Genomic DNA, 22207 nt, shown 5'->3' with positions numbered 1-22207 from the left:
CAAAAATAAATTCAAGTAAGGATCACTCTCCCACTACATGAGAGGTCCACGCATGCGCTACAGCAAAACTGTTTCTGTCCTGAGCCTCTCATCTAAGGCACTCGTCATAATTTACTCGAAATATTTACGCAAATACACATTGTCGCTAACAGTGGTGCTATCTCTCAATAATGTTCAGAACGAAGGAGGTAGACAGAGAGAGAAAAAAAAGAAATATAGCACAAAACTGTTTTGTCTCGAGACTCTCATCTAAGACACATAATAAGTCACGTAATCTACTTGCAATATATTTGCGCAAATACACTTTGTAGCTAACACTGGTGCTATCTCTCAGTAATGTTCAGAACAAAGGAGGCCGAGAGAGAGAGAGAAAAAAAATTTCTCCCGCCAACTACGCCACACACCAACGTCATGTTCTTATGTTGGTGACATTGTGTATTTACTTAAATTTGGTGGTAAACGTAACGGCATGGTTCAAAGTAACCGTGGTAATTCTCCAGTATAGCGGTTATTCTTAATTACTTTGTATAATTTAAATCCACTAAGTTATAATTTTATTTTAAGATTTTTATAAATGTAATATTTTGACAGTAAGTTTATCAGAAACATGGCTATTGACAGGTAATAAATATTATTATTATTATTATTATTATTATTATTATTATTATTATTATTATCATTATTATTTTGTTATAAATATATATTTCTCTTCATTATCTTACCCAAAATCCATTAAAATAATTTTTTCCATCTTTTCTCCCTCTTGGCTCCACTGTGTGACGTGAGTTAGTGTCAACAATTGCACAAAACAAAACATAGTATGATTATTTTCTGTCACCCACATCAATCTGCCACCTCTCCCTTTGAAGGTTACTCTTACTTTCTTCTGGCTCAGTTTTAGCACAGTCTAGTATATACAGTCACGAAGCTTGAGTTTATGAGGGTACTAGGAACAACAGACTGTGCAGGCACTATTTTGCATTGTCTGTAATGAGGTGATAGTAGCGATCCTAGTGGTTAGCAACTGTCTATGGATGCATATTTACTACATATTGAGCTTCGTGACTGTATATACTAGACTGTGGTTTTAGCTCAAACATCATTAAACTTACCATGAACTTCCTTTAGCTCGCACTCAAATTCGCCAGTTTTCTTTAAACAAGAGATTATATCAAACATTTTTGTTTGCAGTATTTTGAAAAGTGCTGCAGAATACTAAGGAGTGCACATGCACTTGTAATCAGTAGTTGACACACGTTACAACTGTTATGTGCAGGACTAGGTTTCACTACAAGAACAAAATACTGTATGTCAGAGACTGCGAGTGAATAAAGGTAATACACTAAGATTAAAAAAAATAAATAAATAAATAAATAAAAAATTCTTGTTATTTGAAAGTGTAAGTAGCGCTTATTGTGGGTCCCATCACCATGGCATGGTGCATCCTCAGGTTGCGGATAGAGGAGACAGCCTCCAGATGTGGAGGGTAGCTGCGAATATATTGAATAAGCAGTCGTGGACAGCCGATAAGGGGTGGTCCTCCAGTTTGGGGGTTGGGCGAAGGGCTAACAACCCATAACCGTAAAAAACAGCTTGTTACGAATCCATAAAATAAGTTCTTGTCTATGCGGATGACGTGAATATGTTAGGAGAAAATCCTCAAACGATTAGGGAAAACACGGAAATTTTACTTGAAGCAAGTAAAGCGATAGGTTTGGAAGTAAATCCCGAAAAGAATAAGTATATGATTTTGTCTCGTGACCAGAATATTGTACGAAATGAAAACATAAAAATTGGAGATATCTTTCAAACAGGTGGAAAAATTCAAATATCTTGCAGCAACAGTAACGAATATAAATGACACTTGGGAGAAAATTAAATGCAGAATAAATATGGGAAATGCGTGTTATTATTCAGTTGAGAAGCTTTTCTGCTGTCAAAAAATGTGAAAGTTAGAATTTATAAAACAGTTATATTATCGGATGTTCTGTATGGTTGTGAAACTTGGACTCTCACTTTGAGAGAGGAACAGAGGTTAAGAGTGTTTGAGAATAAGGTGCTTAGGAAAATATTTGAGGCTAAGAGGGATGAAGTTACAGGAGAATGGAGAAAGTTACACAACACAGAACTGCACAAATTGTATTCTTCACCTGATATAATTAGGAATATTAAACCCAGACGTTTGAGATGGGCAGGGCATGTAGCACATATGGGCGAACCCAGAAATGCATATAGAGTGTTAGTTGGGAGACCGGAGGGAAAAAGACCTTTAGGGAGGCCGAGACGTAGATGGGAGGATAATATTAAAATGGATTTGAGGGAGGTGGGATATGATGATAGAGACTGGATTAATCTTGCACAGGATAGGGACTGATGGCGGACTTATGTGAGGATGGCAATGAACCTGCAGGTTCCTTAAAAGCCATTTGTAAGTAAGTAAGTAAGTAAGTAAGTGGCTCTTACAGCAGTTAAATGTACACCTCGCCACTACCTGAATCACACTTTTAAATCAAGGTTTGGAACAAAAGCATATACACATAGAATCAAGCACTAACTTCACATACTCTGAAGTACACAAAATACAATGCAACAGCTGACACTTCGAATAAAACTTACTTGCATGAAAGTCGATACTGCTTGCCATGGACACACGGGATATTGGTCCCAGCATCTGCGTTGTGTTGTCATCTCCAAGTGGCAAACCTTTTATCTCCCAATTGATAGAGTAGAACAGGAACTCATCAATTCCTAGAAGATCAACATCACACTAAGTATTTCATCAAATTACTTTTATTAATAAGACACATATCATGTCATTCTGTAACCATAATCTATTGTCATGTATTCAAAAAAGAAAGATCTGCAACAGAGAGAGCAATTAAACATGAAAGCTCTGCAACAAGTTAGTCTCTGCCAGCGCCTCAGTATAATATTTCCACATAACTTTTGTTTATGTAGTAGTGATCTGAATTGTTAGTGACAAAACTTCAATGACACAACTTAAATATGCCGGGTGTTTCAGACCACCCGTATCAGCCTTTTTCTCGAAAACTATATGATATTGGTTGTTCATAAAAAAATTTTTGATAACCGAAACCTATGTAAAGAATCGATTGGTGATAGTACCATTTCCCGTAACAAACCGGAAGTAGGGCTACCTGTGGTCAACTTCGAAATTTCAAATGAGAACATGGGTCCACCTGACCATTACTTTTGAAAGTTACCTCATCAGTCCACAGAATTCTGAGCTCGAAATCATGGCCTGTGTTTAGAAACCAGTTGCACGCGTCTGGAAGTCATGTCCTCCAAGTTCCTGATGGAGATGAATATGATATGGATGAAATTTGTTGTCTGTATTATAGTGCAATCCTGAGTCACGGGCAAGCCTTCTTTGTGGAGAGAATTAAAGACATGTCCTACCAGGTGTGTCCAACAACTAGAGAAGACATGAAACAAAGAATCAGAGAAGCCTGTGGGTCTCTCATCTGTGCTGAGTACAATCACGGATGTTAGGAGGTGATCAGAACATTGTTTAGCACAGGGTGGCGTACATTTTGAGAGTGTATGTACATAAACAACATATAGCACTTCTCAGAAGATACCATTTTTGTTGCTTTGTGAGTGAACAATAAAAGTTAGAAAAAAAAAAATTCAGTAAAAGTTGTTTCTTTTTAAAAGTAGTTTCCAATGGTACCTTCACTAACCCATGTTCTCATTTGAAATTTCGAAGTTGACCATAAGTTGACTTCTGGTTTGTTACAGGAAATGGTACTACCACCAATCGATACTTTACACAGGTCTTGGTTATCAAATTTTTTTTTATGATCAACCAGTATCACACAGTTTTCGAGAAAAAAGGCTGAAACGGGTGGTCTGAAACACCAGGTATATAAAATGAAAGATATGTTTCCAAGAAACCTTTCGTATCTGTAAGATCAAGTGGAATATATTTGGTTAGTTCAAATTAAAGTCGGCCAAGGTTTATTATGTGCAACAGGAGTATAGGCTGGAGTTCGTTTTAGTAGTAGTGGCAATGATGGTTATAGAGTTTCAATTGATAGGTGTGGTTGGCACATCTGGCATTGTTTCTCCGAATAAATGAAAAAAAGAAAAGTGAATGGTCAAGATAGAACAGTCAGAAAGTGAACACCATGCTGTAATTCGTTTCCATCACAGAATGGTTGCAATATATGGAGAGACATTCTTAGGGAAATCAGCTATATAGGATTGGTGTGCATGATTTCGTTCTGGCTAAACATCTTCACAGGAAAATCCACGACCAGGGCAAGCATTCAAGGCTATCACGCCAAATTTAATTCAACATGTTTATGCTACTGACCAAGGGAATTGGAGAGTAATAGTAAGTGAACTATTTTATTACTGATCAACAAGGGAAATACCCATAAAATTCTTCACAAACACCTGTAGTATCGCAAAGTTTGGGTGCCATACTCTTCTTTAACTGAGCAGGAAGCCAAATGTGTGAAAATCTGCTAACAGAACCTCAGACAATATCAGGAGGAAAGTGATCAGTTCTTTTGTGACAGGTGTCAAGTCTTGGTGCTATCATATTGTGCCACATTCCCTTCAGTCTAGCATTGATTTCCTTATCCTAGAAAGTCCAAGATGCAAGGAAATGCAGGGAAAACGGCATGTTAAACTTTTTTTTCCCCCTCCATTATCAAAGTTTATTGCTAGTGGAACTTCTGATAGATGCCCAACGTTATACAGACAGACACTGAGACACTGGCATTTTACATAAAACATCTATACCAATAATAAATCTGTAAGCGAAATTTTTCTGGTAATTTTCGATTTTCCAAAAATAATTGGTGTTAACATATATAATTAATCATCCTGAAACCGAAAATCGCTTTTTTGAAATTTTTGTTTGTATATCTGTCTGTCTGTCTGTCTAGATGTTTGTTACCTTTTCATGCGATAATGGCTGAAAGGATTTCGATGAAAATTGGAATATAAATTAAGTTCGTTGTAACTTAGATTTTAGGCTATATGGCATTCAAAATACTTTATTTAAAGGGGGGGTTATAAGGAGCCTGAATTAAATAAACCGAAATATCTCGCTTATTATTGATTTTTGTGACAAATGTTACATAATAAAAGTTTCTTTAAAAATGATTTTCGATAAGTTTTATCCCAGGCAAAATTTTGATAGGACTGATATTTAAGGATATAACAATTCAACACATTTCCACCACTGCCTCAGATTATAGTGTCGTTGTTCCGTAATTTCTATGTGCAAAATATTAAATTTTTTAGTAGGAAGAAAAACAAATTTATTTATTCTATGAGAGTAGTGCATAGGAGATCGTGAATTCTTACATTTTCGAAAGAAAGAAATATAATTAAGTTATATATCGTAGATTTTATTATTTGCTGCATCACTATTTAAGTTATTTAATAGAGCAAAAATCTGAAAATCGATATGTGACATAGGAGTTATTGCAGGGACGACGATGATGGCTACAATGAAATCAAAACAAATGACTCCATCTATTTAAGACGGCCTTGACATTTATCAATATTAATACAGAGAGAATATTTTCTGTGTTTGTATGAAGTAATCTCAAAGCTAATTAACTTTCACTGTTTGAAATTTGTAGTTTGTCTAGATGGACGTAATGCTACAAATGAGGACTGAGGTAAAATGAAAAGAAACTTGTATGCACAGAAAACTTGATATTGTGTCGAAATATTGTATAACTTATTATTGCAACTTTATTTGGTCCACATAAAATACTCTAATTTTATACAATCATTTTACCATAGAGATCACTGGAGCCGAGTTATTTTAAAAGGTGTCATGAAGTGGCGTTCCTGCACTCATAATTTACCCATATTAGTTTCCTGTGTTTCTTAAAATAATATTTATGTAGGGTACCTCATTTTTTTTATTTTCATAAACAATGATATACAACCGAGCGTGTTGGCTCAGGCAGTAGCATTTGAGAGACACATTCAGGTGTCCCAGGTTCAAACCCCATGGCCGACCAATCTGACTGGGCTTTTTCATGATTTCCCTTAGTCATAAAGGCAAATGCCGGATTGGAAAGATACATGCCATTATTCATCACCGTCTCAATTACCAATACCAAATACATTAATCGAAGTCTATAATCAGTTACATGAACACAAGCCATCTACAACACACAATAGAAACAGGAACTCAACAAGAGTTAAAATGGCCTGCTGATATACCCACACATTCTAAGCACGCGAATGACCACAGATGTTAAGGCGTGAATAAAAGAAACTTAATAAAAAATAAAATGCACAGTAAGGTTAACATAAAAATGATCTCCGTCCACAATCAACTCTATTAATTTGGAGTGATTTATTAAAGGATGCATTCAAGACTAATTTAGAAAAATGTTAAACGAATTATCTTTGCACCAAATGAGTGGTCTCTGAACCAAAATGATAGCATTTTAATTACTTAAACAGAATTTAAATGAAGAAGCATATTAAACGATTTATTCTTCTATCAAACACAAATGTTCCCTGGACTCAATGTTCTATTTTAATTATGTAATTACTTTATATTTATTTCTAATAAGTGCAGCCAAGCGCATGGGTACAGCTAGTACTAATAATAAATATGTAGCCAAAATGTTTCTGGTAATTTTCGATTTTCCAAAAATAATTGATGTTAACATGTATAATTAACCATCCTGAAACCGAAAATCGCTTTTTTTAAATTTTTGTTTGTATGTCTGTCTGTCTGTCTGTCTGTCTGTCAGTCTGCCTGTATGTTTGTTACCTTTTCACGATATAATGGCTGAACTGATTAGTATGAAAATTGGAATATAAATTAAGTTCGTTGTAACTTAGATTTTAGGCTATATGGCATTCAAAATACTTTATTAATTTTCATGAAAAATGTTACATAACAAACGTTTCTTTAAAAATAATTTCCGATAACTTTTATTCTATACAACATTTTGATAGGACTGATATTTAATGAGATAAATGAGCTTTAAAATTACAATAACAACACCATCTAAGGCGCTGTACTGAAATAAAAACAAATGACTTCGTCTATAAGGGGCCTTGGACAACAATAATCGAAAGCTATTAAACATAGCCTACAGAGAATGTTTCTGTGTTTGTATGAAGTAACATCGGAAGCTAATTAATTGTTTAATTATTATTATTTCACCATTGGAAATTGTAGTTTCTCTAGATGGACATAATTCTACAATGTTATTATAATAACTTCTGAAACATATAGCAAGTAATATAAAATATACACATTAAAACTAAATGATATGTCAATCTTCATTAAACTATGGTTGCATGTAATAACAATTAAGAAACATGTTAAAGGAATTGTCATTGCACCAAATGATTGCTCTCTGGACCAAAATGATCGCATTTTAATTATTTAAATACAATTTAAATTAAGTAACATATTAAACGATTTATCCTTCTATCAAACACGAATGTTCCCTGGATCAAACGTCCTATTTTAATTATGTAATTACTTTATATTTATTTCTAACAGGTGCAGCGGAGTGCACGGGTATGGCTAGTCAAGAATAAATCTCCTTGCCTTTTGAAAAGATGATTTTACTCCATGACAATTCTCGAACTCACACTGCCAGATAACAAGAGATGAATTTGCAAAGGTTTCACTGGGAAATACTACCACACTGTCCTTACAGCCCAGACTAATCTCCATGTGATTTCCATATTTTTAGAGATTTCAAGAAAAAGCTGAAGGGAAGTACATTTCCAACAGACGAAGTGGTGCAAAATGATATTAAACACTAGTTCAACTTCAGGTGACATAGATTCTATGAAGCCAGTATCTGTCACCTGGTGTCACAGTGAAATAACAAAACTGAAGAAAAAAGATCTAAAATTCGAAATTACATTTTCTCTGGGTATTCCTGTTCACTTGTAACATTCCAACAATTCTTCAGCATTATCTCATTCATTACGAGTGTAATGTAGATCAACTGTCTGTGGTGCACTCTGGATAGTCTCTGACAAAGTAAGTTGTCTACTCTTCTAGGCACTAGTAACGTCTATGAGCAATGTTCTAAGAGTTGGGATGAATAAAGCAAGTTAAGGGCCCTGCCATAAAAAAATACGGATACCATAAACAGAATTTATAACTGCATGATCCGACATAAAAAACGACGTGTCATCAAAGCCTGATCTTGATAATTAAATTTTTACACATTTATATGGTACAGCCCTTCATTAGCCATTTCCGAAAATGGATATATCTGAAATTAATAGAAATATTAAAAGAAATTAGTAATTTAAAATGAGATTCTAAGTAACCAAAAATATTATGAAACACATTTATTTTATGAAATAACCCAGCTGTAGAAACACATAATAAATGCTGATGTGCAAACAGGTCGAAACCCTTCACAAAGAAGAATGACTTTGAATAGACCTGCAGTCTTGCTTGGCATTCAAATTATTTGTGTCAGGAACAAACTGCCTAGTAGGTTTTTGCAACCTCTATAAAAAAAAAAATAGTACTTTTACGGAAAATGGATTCTTTTAGCTTTCTATTTTCATATCATCTAGGATTACAGTAAAGCTTCGATTGTCGTCATTAAATTGTTCCACACAACTGTGACAGATATCGAAATGACGATATTAATCGAATCATTTAATCTATGTTATAGCAACAATTCATTCTGAAAATAAAATCTAGCCACAAATTTTGATTGAATACCTCTCTTCGAGACTGTAAGTGGAACATAATTATACATTACAAGAAATCTCATATCTTAATACTACAACATTAATTTAATTTCAATATTACATGAACAATTATGTAAGAAAGGAATTCATTAAATTATTATCTGAGCCCATTTTGAGTAAATTATAATTTTTTTTTTTCTTTTTAAACAGTCATTTTTTCATTATCCAGGATGATGAAAACATTTACATCCGTAAAAATCTCAAAATCACAATTTTCAGCAATGCAATACTTCATAATACAGGGATTCTACAAACCACCTTTCCGGTTTCGAACACATGTAATTTACATTCTACGTATTTGAGGTGCATGAAAATAGCACCAATGGAAAGAGAAACTCAGAAAGTTTAGCTGTGGCAACATTGTTTTCCTAGTTGGTAACAATGCCTCATGAGAGCACATATAAACAAATTTGTTTATTATTGAGGAGAAATGGCTGCAATAGAGGACAGAAAATCTTTTCGTGTGCTTGATTTTCATGTGAACTAGTCGGTTATTAATGTTCAATGGCATTACCGAACAAAATTTGATGCAGATCCACCCAGTGGGCCTACAATCCGTAAATGGTACACTGCTTTTAGGGCAAGATTCTTCGCAATCAGTTGCGATTTCATTCATACCGACTACAGTTGTTGCAAGCCCTAAAACCAGAGGACAAAGTGCTACGAAGAAATTTCTGCATAAGTATGCAGACTTTAATTTAAAACAATGATGAATTTATTCGTTCGTGGTGTTTTCTGACGAAGCCACTTTTAATCTTTCTGGTAAGGTGAACAGATATAATCTCAGAATCTGGGGGTCGAAAAATCCGTGTACTTACGTGGAACTTGACTATAGGCTTGATGAGTGTCGTGTTACCAATATTACCGAGGGGGGACATAATGAACATCTTTAAGGTAAGGAACTAAACTTTTCGAGTTTTTCTTTCCAGTGAGACTATTTTCACGCACCTCAGAAACCGGAAAGGTCTTTTTGCAGGAGCCCTATATATGCGTTTTTAAGCTCTCACAGTAAATGTGATCACAGATAGACTTTTGTGTATTCCACCATGTCCTGGAACTTAACATTTCCAATGTTTCGGAACTACATACAGGTTCCATCATCAGGACAGAGTATAACCGAAATATTAGAAATGTTAAGTTCCAGGACACAGTGAAATACCCAAAAGTTTAACTCTCACATACATAGTGTTTATAGTTTTTATAATGAGAACGAAAAATTCAGACTTATCTAATTGTCTGTAACTCACCAACACACTTCGTGCTGTCACTGGAATCAGTTACGTAGCCAGTTGCACACATGCACATACGCTCAGTCTCCGAGATGGGCAGGCACAGATGGGAGCAGTTGCCCTTGTTCACCGAGCAGGCATTGTCACCAGTCTGAACTTCTGGATCATATATCCGCAGTGAAGTCACACTGGCTGCAACAATCACTCAAACATGTTACCACGATCCAATCAAGTAAATTATGTAATTAAAGATCATAGTAGAAATTCATTACTTGATTATACTAGAATAATATGATCCTATCTTGTTTTAAACCCACCAATCTCAGAAAGAAGTTTAGAAGCAACACATGTTGGGTTCAGATGGAAGCTGTGAAAAAATGCCATACAGAAGTGAAAAAATGCCATACAGAAGTGAAAAAGAACCAAAGTAGGTTAGTCAGATCAATAATGAGTACTTGATTTTTAATGGCTTCATTCTACTAATCAAATTCCTATCATAAGAATGCAGTTAATTAAACAGTTCCGAAACCTTGATTTCAGAAGAATAGTACTCACAATATCCTTTTGTCTCATTCTCTGCTCTGGAATTACGGTTATTTGATACCTATATTGCGAGTTTTAATGATTTACACATTGCAAGTAAGACAGACTCTTCTTCTAACAAGCTTATTCTTTAGATTTCAATCAAAGAATTCATCCTATGTACATGTTTTTTAAGTGTACAGTGTCACACGAGGAAGTGCAACAAAATTTCCCCTTGGCTGTATTCTCTGACTTTGATTTATATTTCCAAACTAACATTTTCTGAGGTTTATTGTTCAAAGACTATGTCTGGTGTTCTTTTTATAAATCAACAAAGCCTACACTTAGGGTTCCCATGATACAGACCCAATCTAACACAAGTTTTCTAAGGGTAGGCTATATTTTCCTATCAGTATGCTGATCATCCTTCTCAAGTACATCATCTCAAAGCCACATAAGAAAGGCATACGAAACTCTTTATATGAAGGGGAGTTGCTTGCATGTATTAGAAACAAGGTTTTACACCAAATATTGAAATAATCGCCAATTTAAAAACTTCTGTTACAATCAAAACACTAAATCAATCTGGAAAACAGTGTGTTTCATTATTGATTATTAAAAGTTTGTGATATATTGTTAATTTCAAACTAAGAAAAAATACCGATACTGCCTCTTAAATTTAAGTTCTTGAAAAAAGGAATTCACCACTAAGAGTATTATTATTATTATTATTATTATTATTATCGTTATTATTATTATTATACTAATAATAATAATAATAATAATAATAATAATAATAATAATAATAATACTTACTTACAAATGGCTTTCAAGGAACCCGAAGGTTCATTGCCACCCTCACATAAGCCCGCCATCGGTCCCTATCCTGTGCAAGATTAATCCAGTCTCTATCATCATATCCCACCTCCCTCAAACCCATTTTAATATTATCCTCCCATCTACGTCTCGGCCTCCCCAAAGGTAATAATAATAATAATAATAATAATAATAATAATAATAGTCGTCTTCCTAACAAGTATTAGGCCGAGTAGCCTGTTAAGGTATCAAACTAAAATTTTTAGTCTATCTCTTCTTTGGACGACCCAGAGATCTTTTGCCATGCGGATGGTAATGAAACAGTGCTTTTGGAATTCTGCATCGATCCATTCGTTCGAGATGACCCTTCCACTGAAGTTGATATTTGCTGATGAACTGCATAATGGGTTCTATTTGAAGTTCTTGCATTATGTCCTCATTTTTTTATGATCCCAGCGAGTGTATCCAGCTGTTGCTCTCATGAACCTCATCTCACTTGCTGTTATTCTACTGACATCTTATTCTTCACTTCACAGTCCACGCTTCACTACTATAATAATAATAATAATAATAATAATAATAATAATAATAATAATAATAATAATAATAATAATAATAATAATAATAATAGTAATAATAATAATAATAATAATAATAATAATAATAATAATATAGTCAAGTTTAGAGCATACGATATAGACTATTTTTATGTACACACACAAAAAAGGGAAAATTATAGTAAAACGAGTTCACATATGATAGGCATTATAAGGAAAAATTATGAAAAAAAAAATTAAGGTAAATATCACTAGAATATATAAATATAGAGAAAACGTGGAAGTATATAACACTTGTCATAACAGTAAGTTAGTTTAGCAACTCATCATATGATAATTTTCTAACTTAAATTTAAAAGATTTCAAGTTTTGGCAGCCCTTGGCAGCAGAGAGTTCCAGTGATGAAAAATAGTAACAGGATGAGAAATACAGAAATTTCTCACTCAAGACTGACTGCAGACAGGAAGAATGGTGCAATTTCATAAAAGGAAATGCAGAAATTGCATGAGGTTCAGGTAGCCAACTGGCTATGCAATGTTTCGCGACTTTTAAAATTGCCTGGTCTGTATAAATGAATATTTGGTTTAAGAATCGTCAAGTTCTCTCTTATATTATCACTCATTAAAAGCCTTGCTTCCCTACATATCATATATCAGACCCTTTCCCCACTTTTTCAACAATGGAAGTCAGTTAAAAAAAAAAGAAAAATGTTATATTAGGATAGATACCAAATTAAGTATCAGCAATCAACAAGAACCAATAGTACAGAACTCTCACCAGTGTTGTTCCTAAGAATGGTGTTGTCTGCACCAGTAGTCTTGTTGGTCACATGGATAGCATTGTCATCTTGGTTGGCATAGTACAGCTTGCCTCGGTACACAGTTGCTGCAGTGGGGTGGTCATTGTTGAGATGTACCGTGACCACGAGGCTGGTCAGGAAGTCATAATACTGCACTGAGTCACTGCCTGTGTTGACCCAGTACAGCCGCTGTGACTCCAGGTCCATGCACAAACCTGCACACAATACATCTGTGCAGAATTCATCTATAACAAGCAATCTACACGTGAACATGCACACAACACAAATGGCACTCACTCTGGGGGCTGTGCAGGGCGTCATCCTCACGCCGTGAAACCAGCACAATCTGTTCACTGCCATCCATGTGTGCCTGATGGATCATGTAGTTGTCTCCACTCCAGCTGCTCCAGTATAGCTTCCCACGCAGTGGGTCCAGTGCCAGAGAGCGGATCTGAAAGTTGGCATCCTCCACCACTGTGGCAACCATCTCGCCCTCTAAACTGCATACCAAGATGTTGCTGCTGGTGGAACGAGATGAGCTCACAAACATGTTGCCTGAGATCCAGTCAATGGCAAAGCCTGTGGGTTGCTCAATACCTGTGAAAGAGTTCGTACTTTTGAAATAATGCTCTAAAACTATGAGGTCACTTCAAAAGTTTCTTCTCTCCCCCATCCAATGGCAGTTACAGTTAAGTTTCGATTCACAATCTTCTTAGACTTTCATTATTTCTACTAACTGCTATTCACTATTTAATATCATTAAATTCTATTATAGTAAAAATTCTACTAATCATCATTTTGATCAGACCATGTATCCGTACAGTACATTTCTACTACTGAAAGGAGAATGGCTACTTCTGTTCATATAAGTGAAGTTTTTTTTTTTTTAATATGTGTATGTGTGTATGGTTTGAACCAGTGGCAAGTATGATAATTAGAGCCCGGATGTTAGGTAAAATGCCTTTTTTAAACTGAATGTATGTATGACTTATTAGAGATAAACACGTTTCCATACATTTGGGGATGATAGGCCCAATTTTTATTTTGCCTTTTTTACCTATTTTAGCTCCTGTTGCCTATTTTAAGGTTAAATGCCTTTTTTAGCATTTTTATGTCGTTATTGTACATTTCTACATTTTTAATGCATTTAAAATAAACTGTACATAAATTATATCAAAAAACAAAAAAGAATGGTAGTACAAATAAAAACCATATGTTCACTTTACACAAATATTTGCTGAGAATCTTATTCTCCAGCAATACATGTTTCCAAGAAGTTGTAAACTTTTCTCCCCTACCATCTTTTATGTCACTTAACAAAGATGTTTGAACAGTATAATCCTCAGTGCTCAGGTCACTTCGGGGTTTACCAGCAAAAGAAGGGAGATGAGGGAAGTATTAAAAGCAAGTCTCCAGGTCCCATTACTGTTATCGCTTGCACGTACAAGTCACGCGTACTTTGAAGTCTCTAATCCCTTTTTACACCCCTCTTTTTGACACAATACACAGTCGGTTTTTCCCGATCTCTGAAAGAAAGTAGAGACAGTCCTTCTGAAATAAGTTGTTTTAAGTTTGCTCCGATCACTTCAGCAGAAGTACATAGAATGATCTTTTGCCACCATGAAAAAAGTTCTCTCTAACAGGCGGCTCACTATGACTGTTGACATAGTTATTAAGTATTTGTCTATTTTTTTCTGTTTCCATGAATAATAAATGCCTATTTCACTGCCTATTTTTACTATTTTTAGTGCCTATATGCCTGCCTATTTTAACCAAAATAAATGCCTAAACAACCGAGCTCTAATGATAATGTTTAACAGTGTTGTATCAACTACTAGGTCATTTAGCATCGATGGGATTGGTGATAGCGAGATGGTATTTGGCTGAGGATTCGCCACAGATTACATGACATTTGCCTTACGGTTGGGGAAAACGTCGCAAAAAACCCAAACCAGCTAATCAGCCCAAACGGGAATCGAACCCGTGCCCGAGTGCAATTCCAGGTCGGCAGCAATTGCCTTACTGGCTGAGCTACGCCAGTGGCCAAGGTGGTTGTATTTATGTTAATCCTGTTGAATTACCTGTATCAATGATGCTCTCAGTGATGCCTCCAGTCAGCCCTGTCCTCTTCACTTCATTCACCTGGATGTCCGTCCAATAGATCTTGTGTGTGGCAGCCACGAAGTCGAGCTGTGAGGGGGACAGCACCTGCGGCAGGCTGATGGTGGGAATGGTATGGTAGTATGGCATGCCCAGATCCACGCCCCGGATCTCATTAGCACGGGAGAACAATAGCACTCGCTCGTTCACTGCAATATGGACACAAGACGCACACACACACAAACATAACCCCGAAACGGTTAGTTACATAGTTAAAACAGTTTTGAATAGGAACTAAACCGATCTTCTTACATCATCACCAACTGTCAGTGACTCTCTAATAATTTTACAGTGCAGTTCTTACGATAATTAGTGAACCTTCCAAGAAAAAATGTGAAATTAGGACATAAAACTATATCTACCAGATTAAAGCTATCAGATTTACATGAACGAACTACCTTCAAAGTCAGAAACAAGGGCATTTATATTCCACGTTTACACATTACTTACTTACTTACAAATGGCTTTTAAGGAACCCGAAGTTCATTGCCGCCCTCACATAAGCCCGCCATTGGTCCCTATCCTGTGCAAGATTAATCCAGTCTCTATCATCATATCCCACCTCCCTCAAATCCATTTTAATATTATCCTCCCATATACGTCTCGGCCTTCCCAAAGGTCTTTTTCCCTCCGGTCTCCCAACTGGATTCACCCATACGTGCTACAGGCCCTGCCCATCTCAAACGTCTGGATTTAATGTTCCTAATTACGTCAGGTGAAGAATACAATGTGTGCAGTTCTGCGTTGTGTAACTTTCTCCATTCTCCTGTAACTTCATCCCGCTTAGCCCCAAATATTTTCCTAAGCACCTTATTCTCAAACACCCTTAACCTATGTTCCTCTCTCAGAATGAGAGTCCAAGTTTCACAACCATACAGAACAACCGGTAATATAACTGTTTTATAAATTCTAACTTTCAGATTTTTTGACAGCAGACTAGATGATAAAAGCTTCTCAACCGAATAATAACACGCATTTCCCATATTTATTCTGCGTTTAATTTGCTCCCAAGTGTAATTTATATTTGTTACTGTTGCTCCAAGATATTTGAATTTTTCCACCCCTCGAAGGATAAATCTCCAATTTTTATATTTCCATTTCGTACAATATTCTGGTCACGAGACATAATCATATACTTTGTCTTTTCGGGATTTACTTCCAAACCGATCGCTTTACTTGCTTCAAGTAAAATTTCCGTGTGTTCCCTAATCGTTTGTGGATTTTCTCCTAACATATTCACGTCATCCGCATAGACGAGAAGCTGATGTAACCCGTTCAATTCCAAACCCTGCCTGTTATCCTGAACTTTCCTAATGGCATATTCTAAAGCGAAGTTAAAAAGTAAAGGTGATAGTGCATCTCCTTGCTTTAGCCCGCAGTGAATTGGAAAAGCATCAGATATAAACTGACCCATATGGATTCTGCTGTATGTTTCACTGAGACACATTTTAATTAATCGAACTAGCTTCTTGGGAATACCAAATTCAATAAGAATATCATATAATACTTCCCTCTTAACCGAGTCATATGCCTTTTTGAAATCTATGAATAACTAATGTACTGTACCCTTATACTCCCATTACACATTAGCTTTACATATTAATATGACATTCTCACAAAATATGCTTTAAAATATTTATAAGTGACAGTTATACTGACTATTCCATACAATAATTTTAATATATGGGATGCATGTAAATACTATGAATGAAATACTTGTGCAACTTGATTAAAACAACACCATGTGTGACCTGACTACAGCTGCAGACGCCAACACAGTCACAGCAATTATCTAAATGATCATCCATCTTCTTCTTCATCTTTCCCTTTTGCCTCACGGTGTCGGGTCTGTCTCAATCCATCCTCTCCATTCCTCTCTATCCCTTGCTATTCTTCTCAGTTCCCCAATTCCTTTCCCTCTTTTCCTTGTCATCATCTCAATATTATCCACATACATCGTCCTTGGTCTCCCCTTCCCTCTTCTTCCGTCATTGCCTCCATTACTTGCTTTGGTTTTCTTTCTTCTCCCATTCACACCATGTATTCATACCACTTTAGTTAAAACAACTTCTTAACTTCTCTTCTACTGATTTCTGTTTTAATTCCTCTCTAATTCTCTCATTATGTATTCTATCCCCCTTTATTTTTCCAACTATTCTTTGGTAGCATTTCATTTCAATTGCTGTTATATTACTTATTCTCTCATTTGTCACTGGCTAACTTTTCCCTCCAAACAGCAGGGTTGGTTCTATAATGGATTTGTATATCTGTAATTTTGTTTTAGGCAGTATTTATTTTTTCCCAAATATTAAGTTACTTAATTGAAAGTAATATTACAGGCTTTCTTGGATAGATTTAATATTTCTTCTTTTATTTTTTTATTTTGGTGTATAATAGTTTCAAGATATTCGTAAGTTTTCACCTGTTCTAGATCATCCATGAAGTCCGCCAAGTTAGTTCTGTGGTAGCGTATCTGGTTCCAGACTAGCCGGCCAGGGTTCGATTCCCAGCAGGGTCAGAGATTTTCTTGTAAAATTTCTACCTCAGGAGTAGGAGATATTGCGGTGCACAACTTCTAATCACTAGCTTGTGCACCAATATGCCTGAGTTAAATCCCAAATCTCTCTGCAGTGCATATGAAGAGGAGGCATATGTCACTGTTATAGTGATTCTTCTGTCAGATGGGGACGTTAAGACTGGTGACCCCCTTGGTGGTGCTACTTGACAGGAGTAGGCTACATGCCGGCACCGGGTTTCCTCTTCTTCCTTCCTCACCTTCAACATCATCATCATCATCCTCACCCATTACCTACACTACACTTAACATACACTCATCCTAGTACACAACATAACTCTTCACAGATACACATCAGGCATAACGTAGCCTGCCAAAGTGGTGTGCAATTTGAAAATGGGTCAGTCCTGCCATCTATCCGCACTATGCGGAACCTGAATCATCCAAAGTGAAGTGGGCGGTCGGGCGCGCGCACGCACGCACGCACACACACACACACACACACGAGATCGTCCATGATGATAATAATTACCAGCCGTCCGGATGGAATGACAGAATCCAGATGGAACAAGTAATTGAACACATAATCATCTCTGGAACAAAAAATTATGACAGACCATGCCTCAGACACTATAGTACAAGTCAGGAGACGTTCCAGAGATGATGTTATGTCCGATTATTTGTTCTACCCGGAGGGCTGGTAATTATCATCATGGACGATCATGTAGAGATTTGCTGTGACTGTGTTGCCGTCTGTGGCTGTAGCCACTGTAGGTCGCATAATACTGCATTGAGATTCCATGCTTTGATGATTTCTGATTAGCCGAATTGCATTAGTTTTACTTCAGTCCATCCCTCTTTGAGATCGGTTTTTAAGAAGTCAGTTTGTCCTTTTTGATCGGTAACTGAACCTTCTGTAAGAGCGTCAAGACATCGTGACCAGTTGGTATCGATATCAAAGCTCAACTAGCTAGTTTCTACTTCTGAGCTTATCTGAGAACTTCCAGAACAGCATCCACTACTGCACACGGATTATTCACCTATTTCTCTTTCTCAAATCATGCACTGAAGTTGGCGATGATGAGAAACAAAGGGGTGCCAATTAAATATGTTAAGTCAAAATGTTGTAAGTTAAAAAATTTTTACTTTGAGTATCAACCAAACCACAACAAATAATTCCAACAACACAACAGTCGCCTGTATGAAGTTAAATGAAATTGGCACCCCTAGAAAATGTGCTGATAAGAAAAACTGGCAACCTGGTAGGCAAGGCACCAAGGCATAGATCTGTGAGAGAAAGAGATATGTAACAGTTTACCACAGCCAGAAGATGAAAGAATGTCAGGCACTAAGCCATACAAGAAATATCACATGCTTCTCACATCTGATTTCAGATTCCTATCACCCTTTTTCAGATAAAAATGTGTGGCAGCTGACTGTGTGTTTTTCCTGGAAAAAACAGTCATTGCTACAGTCACTAACAAGCTACATACAACATTCATGTAGTTTCTTGAACTATGTATTATCGTAACACAACACTATTGTGTAAATCATGTCAAAATATCGTTCTGCAGACTACCAGCAATTCGTATACAGAAGAAAGGAGGAAATAAAAGGGAAGCCCGAAATGGGACGAGAATTTCAATATTTGAATCCAAAAACATATTTCGAAAAAAAAAAAAAAACTATTTCTCTAGACTAGAGATGCTTTAAAATGTTTCTTTTAGGAAAAGGGGAAAAGTAATGAGGTGTAATTTGGACTTTTTCCATTTGAGATGAAGAAATGATTTAACAACTTTTCAAAGATTTGTTCTACCTTCGTCTTGAGGTAAACTAAAAAGAAAGGGAGGAGTAGGGTTTTCTGCCTGCTTGAGTTCGTCATAAACGCCTAAATCCACTTGACTGATCCCCAAACAGTAGATTGAGTCATTTATAACGACTTGACTATGATTTCGTAAACCTCCACATGACCTTGAAGCTGATGGGGGGGGGGGGGGGCCTTGTGTGTATCCAATGAAACCCCGAGCTGTACTGGCAGAGTTACTCATACCAGAGAGGTCATGGTGGAGGTACCAAACAAAGAAGCGGCTTACCATCCAAAATCCAACCCAAAGGGACTCCCAGTTGGAGGATCTCAGCAGGTCTCCCAGCTGGAGCACTGCTACCATATGTGGGCTCTGGTCTACTCAAACCAAGGTGTGAATGCATCATGCCGAGGGCTGTATGGCACTGGAGTAGTAAAATAACAGTGGCGCTAACGATCTCTACAGGGCACCAGGCGAAACCCTGCAGTATTTAGCCTTCCCAATACAATTGGGACTCTGTGTTGGGTGACCTTTATTTCCCCGGTACTCATGGGACTCCTAATGGAAGAACTACTTAAACAAGATTTTATAACAAAGAGGGATGACAGGGACTCTCCAGTTGAGGGAAATCTATCACCTAACAAGGAAATGGGCATCACTGCCTCTTCTATAAATTGGCTGCACCTGAGCACTAAAAAGTTATCAGGGGGCAGCTAGAAGGAAATTGCAAAGGTCTAGGGCCTAGGGCCAAGGAGAAAGGTGTTGGGCGCACTATGCAACCGGGTTGCTCTCCTCAACCTAGGGGTAGTGGGAGTCAAGCTGGGCCAGGGACTTCTAAAAGAACTAAGACTAGTACAGACACACCACTTTCGGCAAAGACTAAACCTGTTAAGAGACACAGGGGCAGCACTGAAACTATAGGGAAGCCTTAGCTACATACAAGATGGCCATCACTGGAGTATCCTATCCTGATGACAAGCTTGTAGTCGAAGATGTCAAGCACATTCAGATGGCGATCCTGAGGGAGATAGATGAGGTGCAATCTGGCGAATCTCTACCACTTCTCACGACGTTTTCACTTCTAGATGGGGCTCTGATCTACCACTGTGAGAATCAGGACTCCTGCAACTGGCTCCAGGAACATCTAAATGGAGTTCAAATCAGGGACAATTTTCTTCTTAAGATGGTGGAGGCTAAAGACCTTCCTAAACCATTTAAGGTGGCATTTAGAACCCAGGATCTAACAACCGGTGATCCGAAAGTGCTCCTTAAACGTATATAGCTGCTTACCCAAGGGCTCTGCACAGAGCATTGGAAATACTTCACAGGCAGACTGATTCTACTGGGCAGCATCTAATCATGATGACTGACCAGAAATCAGCTGCCAAAATCAAGGACATGGGGTGGACAGGGGTCTCTTTAAGATCCTATTCGATCCCAGTAAAAAGCCAACTCAGGAAGAACAGGAGGCAGCAGCTGAGGAGGAGGATTCTCCGGAGTTCATGGATGTTGGAATCTCTGGGGGAGACTTCAACTCAAGAGACTGTCTAAGGTAAGTATTTTAATTTGTTAATTATGGAAATAATTCAAATTAATTTACAACATTGTAAGGCACCTTCTGTCATATTGAGCAAGAAGGTAGCTAAGGAAAATATAGATACTGCTCTCATTCAAGAATCTTGGATATACAAGGGCTTTATCGGGGGAGTTAACTGTATTGGGGGCGCAGTCTATAGTCCCAATACAGAAAAGCCAAGAACCTGCATTTATGTCAGAAATTGGATTAATGCTTTGCTTCAAGTGAAGTTTTGTTTTAGGAATGTGACAACTATTAAAACATCCGTAATGGAAGGGGGCAGAAAGAGGACTTTATTGTTCTCATCTGCGTACCTTCCTTATGAACCCAACCCACCCGTCAGAGACAGTGAGGAGATTTATCGCCCATTGCAATGATATGGGTAATAAAGTCATCCTAATTTTTTCGAGTCTGAGTGTTTGAGTATGAATATAATATGCACCCTGGTTTTCAAGATGGCATTTTGTCAAAAAAGGTTGCGTGTTATAATCATGTAAATACGATACAATATGTGTCACTGTTAAGATGTGGCCGGCTTTGAAATTCCTGAAAATTCGAAGCTGCCTATTCTTGTCTCCGCACATGCTAGCTTCAGTAAATCGGTTATGCGGCAGTGGGAGAATCAATTCAGAAAGGGGAGAGAAGTATGTGAAATGGGAAGAATATGTAACATTTTAAACATTCAGAATCCAGGTCCAAAGCTGGGACTTAAAATATTTTGACAGTATACTCAACCTGATATAACGAGAAGGTTGCTGATTGGGTTTTGAATTCCAATGAGTGGAAGAAAGAGGAAGTGTGTTTGTAACAGACTTTTTTTTTTGTAAAAGAATCACATGTTATTAATTATTATTGCCATTTCAGTCTTTTTTTCGTTAGACCCAGATAAAAACGTATAAATGAAGTTCTACTGTATTATTATTATTATTATTATTATGTGCGAGAATGAACAGTAAATTTTTCCCGAGTTCTCTCATTTTTAAAGACATCCTTTATGTGCCCTAAATTTTCAACTTGGACAATTTTACTTCCCTTTCACAACCAACAAACCTTAACTTCTTAAATATGAATCAACCATGCATTCATACACATCTCATTACTCGTGCAGATTATCCACCACTCGACCTCTGCATGCATCAGCATTCAGTCATTAGTAAGAAATGTGCACAGAGGTGGCCCACACCTCACTTTCAGGATTTCTAAATCCATTAAGTGAAAACTGGAACTGTTGAAAAATTTAACCAAATAAGTAATTTAAAATCAAACATGAAGTTACCACAAATTTAACAGCAGGAAATTCTTTTATGTCACCATAACAAAGTACCTGGTGATGATAAACCTTAATGAATAGTGTATCATTGTATGTACTTCACATAATGAGATATCAATAAAATAAACCATTTTATTCTGAAATTCCCACGGAAATGTGTTTTCATCATGATGATACACAAAAAGTGGTTTCTGGCATCTGGTATCTCCT

General features: G+C 36.7%; 1 protein-coding gene across 2 annotated transcripts in view; it reads right to left on the bottom strand.

Moving 5' to 3' along the window:
- LRP1 (LDL receptor protein 1) overlaps positions 1–22207 on the bottom strand; it is a 423729-nt gene that overhangs the window by 145753 nt on the left and 255769 nt on the right. Inside the window, exons 29-33 of one of the 2 annotated variants that reach the window (XM_069820634.1) lie at positions 14753–14980; positions 12969–13268; positions 12650–12886; positions 9996–10169; positions 2617–2748 (exon numbers count right to left, since the gene is read on the bottom strand). In XM_069820634.1, coding sequence (XP_069676735.1) covers positions 2617–2748; positions 9996–10169; positions 12650–12886; positions 12969–13268; positions 14753–14980 — 1071 coding nt within the window. Of the gene's footprint in view, positions 1–2616; positions 2749–9995; positions 10170–12649; positions 12887–12968; positions 13269–14752; positions 14987–22207 lie in introns of both variants that reach the window. The other variant, XM_069820633.1, reaches the window with a different exon arrangement.

Source organism: Periplaneta americana, chromosome 3 (genome assembly GCF_040183065.1).
Source record: "Periplaneta americana isolate PAMFEO1 chromosome 3, P.americana_PAMFEO1_priV1, whole genome shotgun sequence".
Classification (NCBI taxonomy): domain Eukaryota; kingdom Metazoa; phylum Arthropoda; class Insecta; order Blattodea; family Blattidae; genus Periplaneta; species Periplaneta americana.
Note: the sequence above shows the minus strand (reverse complement) of the source record. Positions and strands in the feature narration are given on the sequence as shown.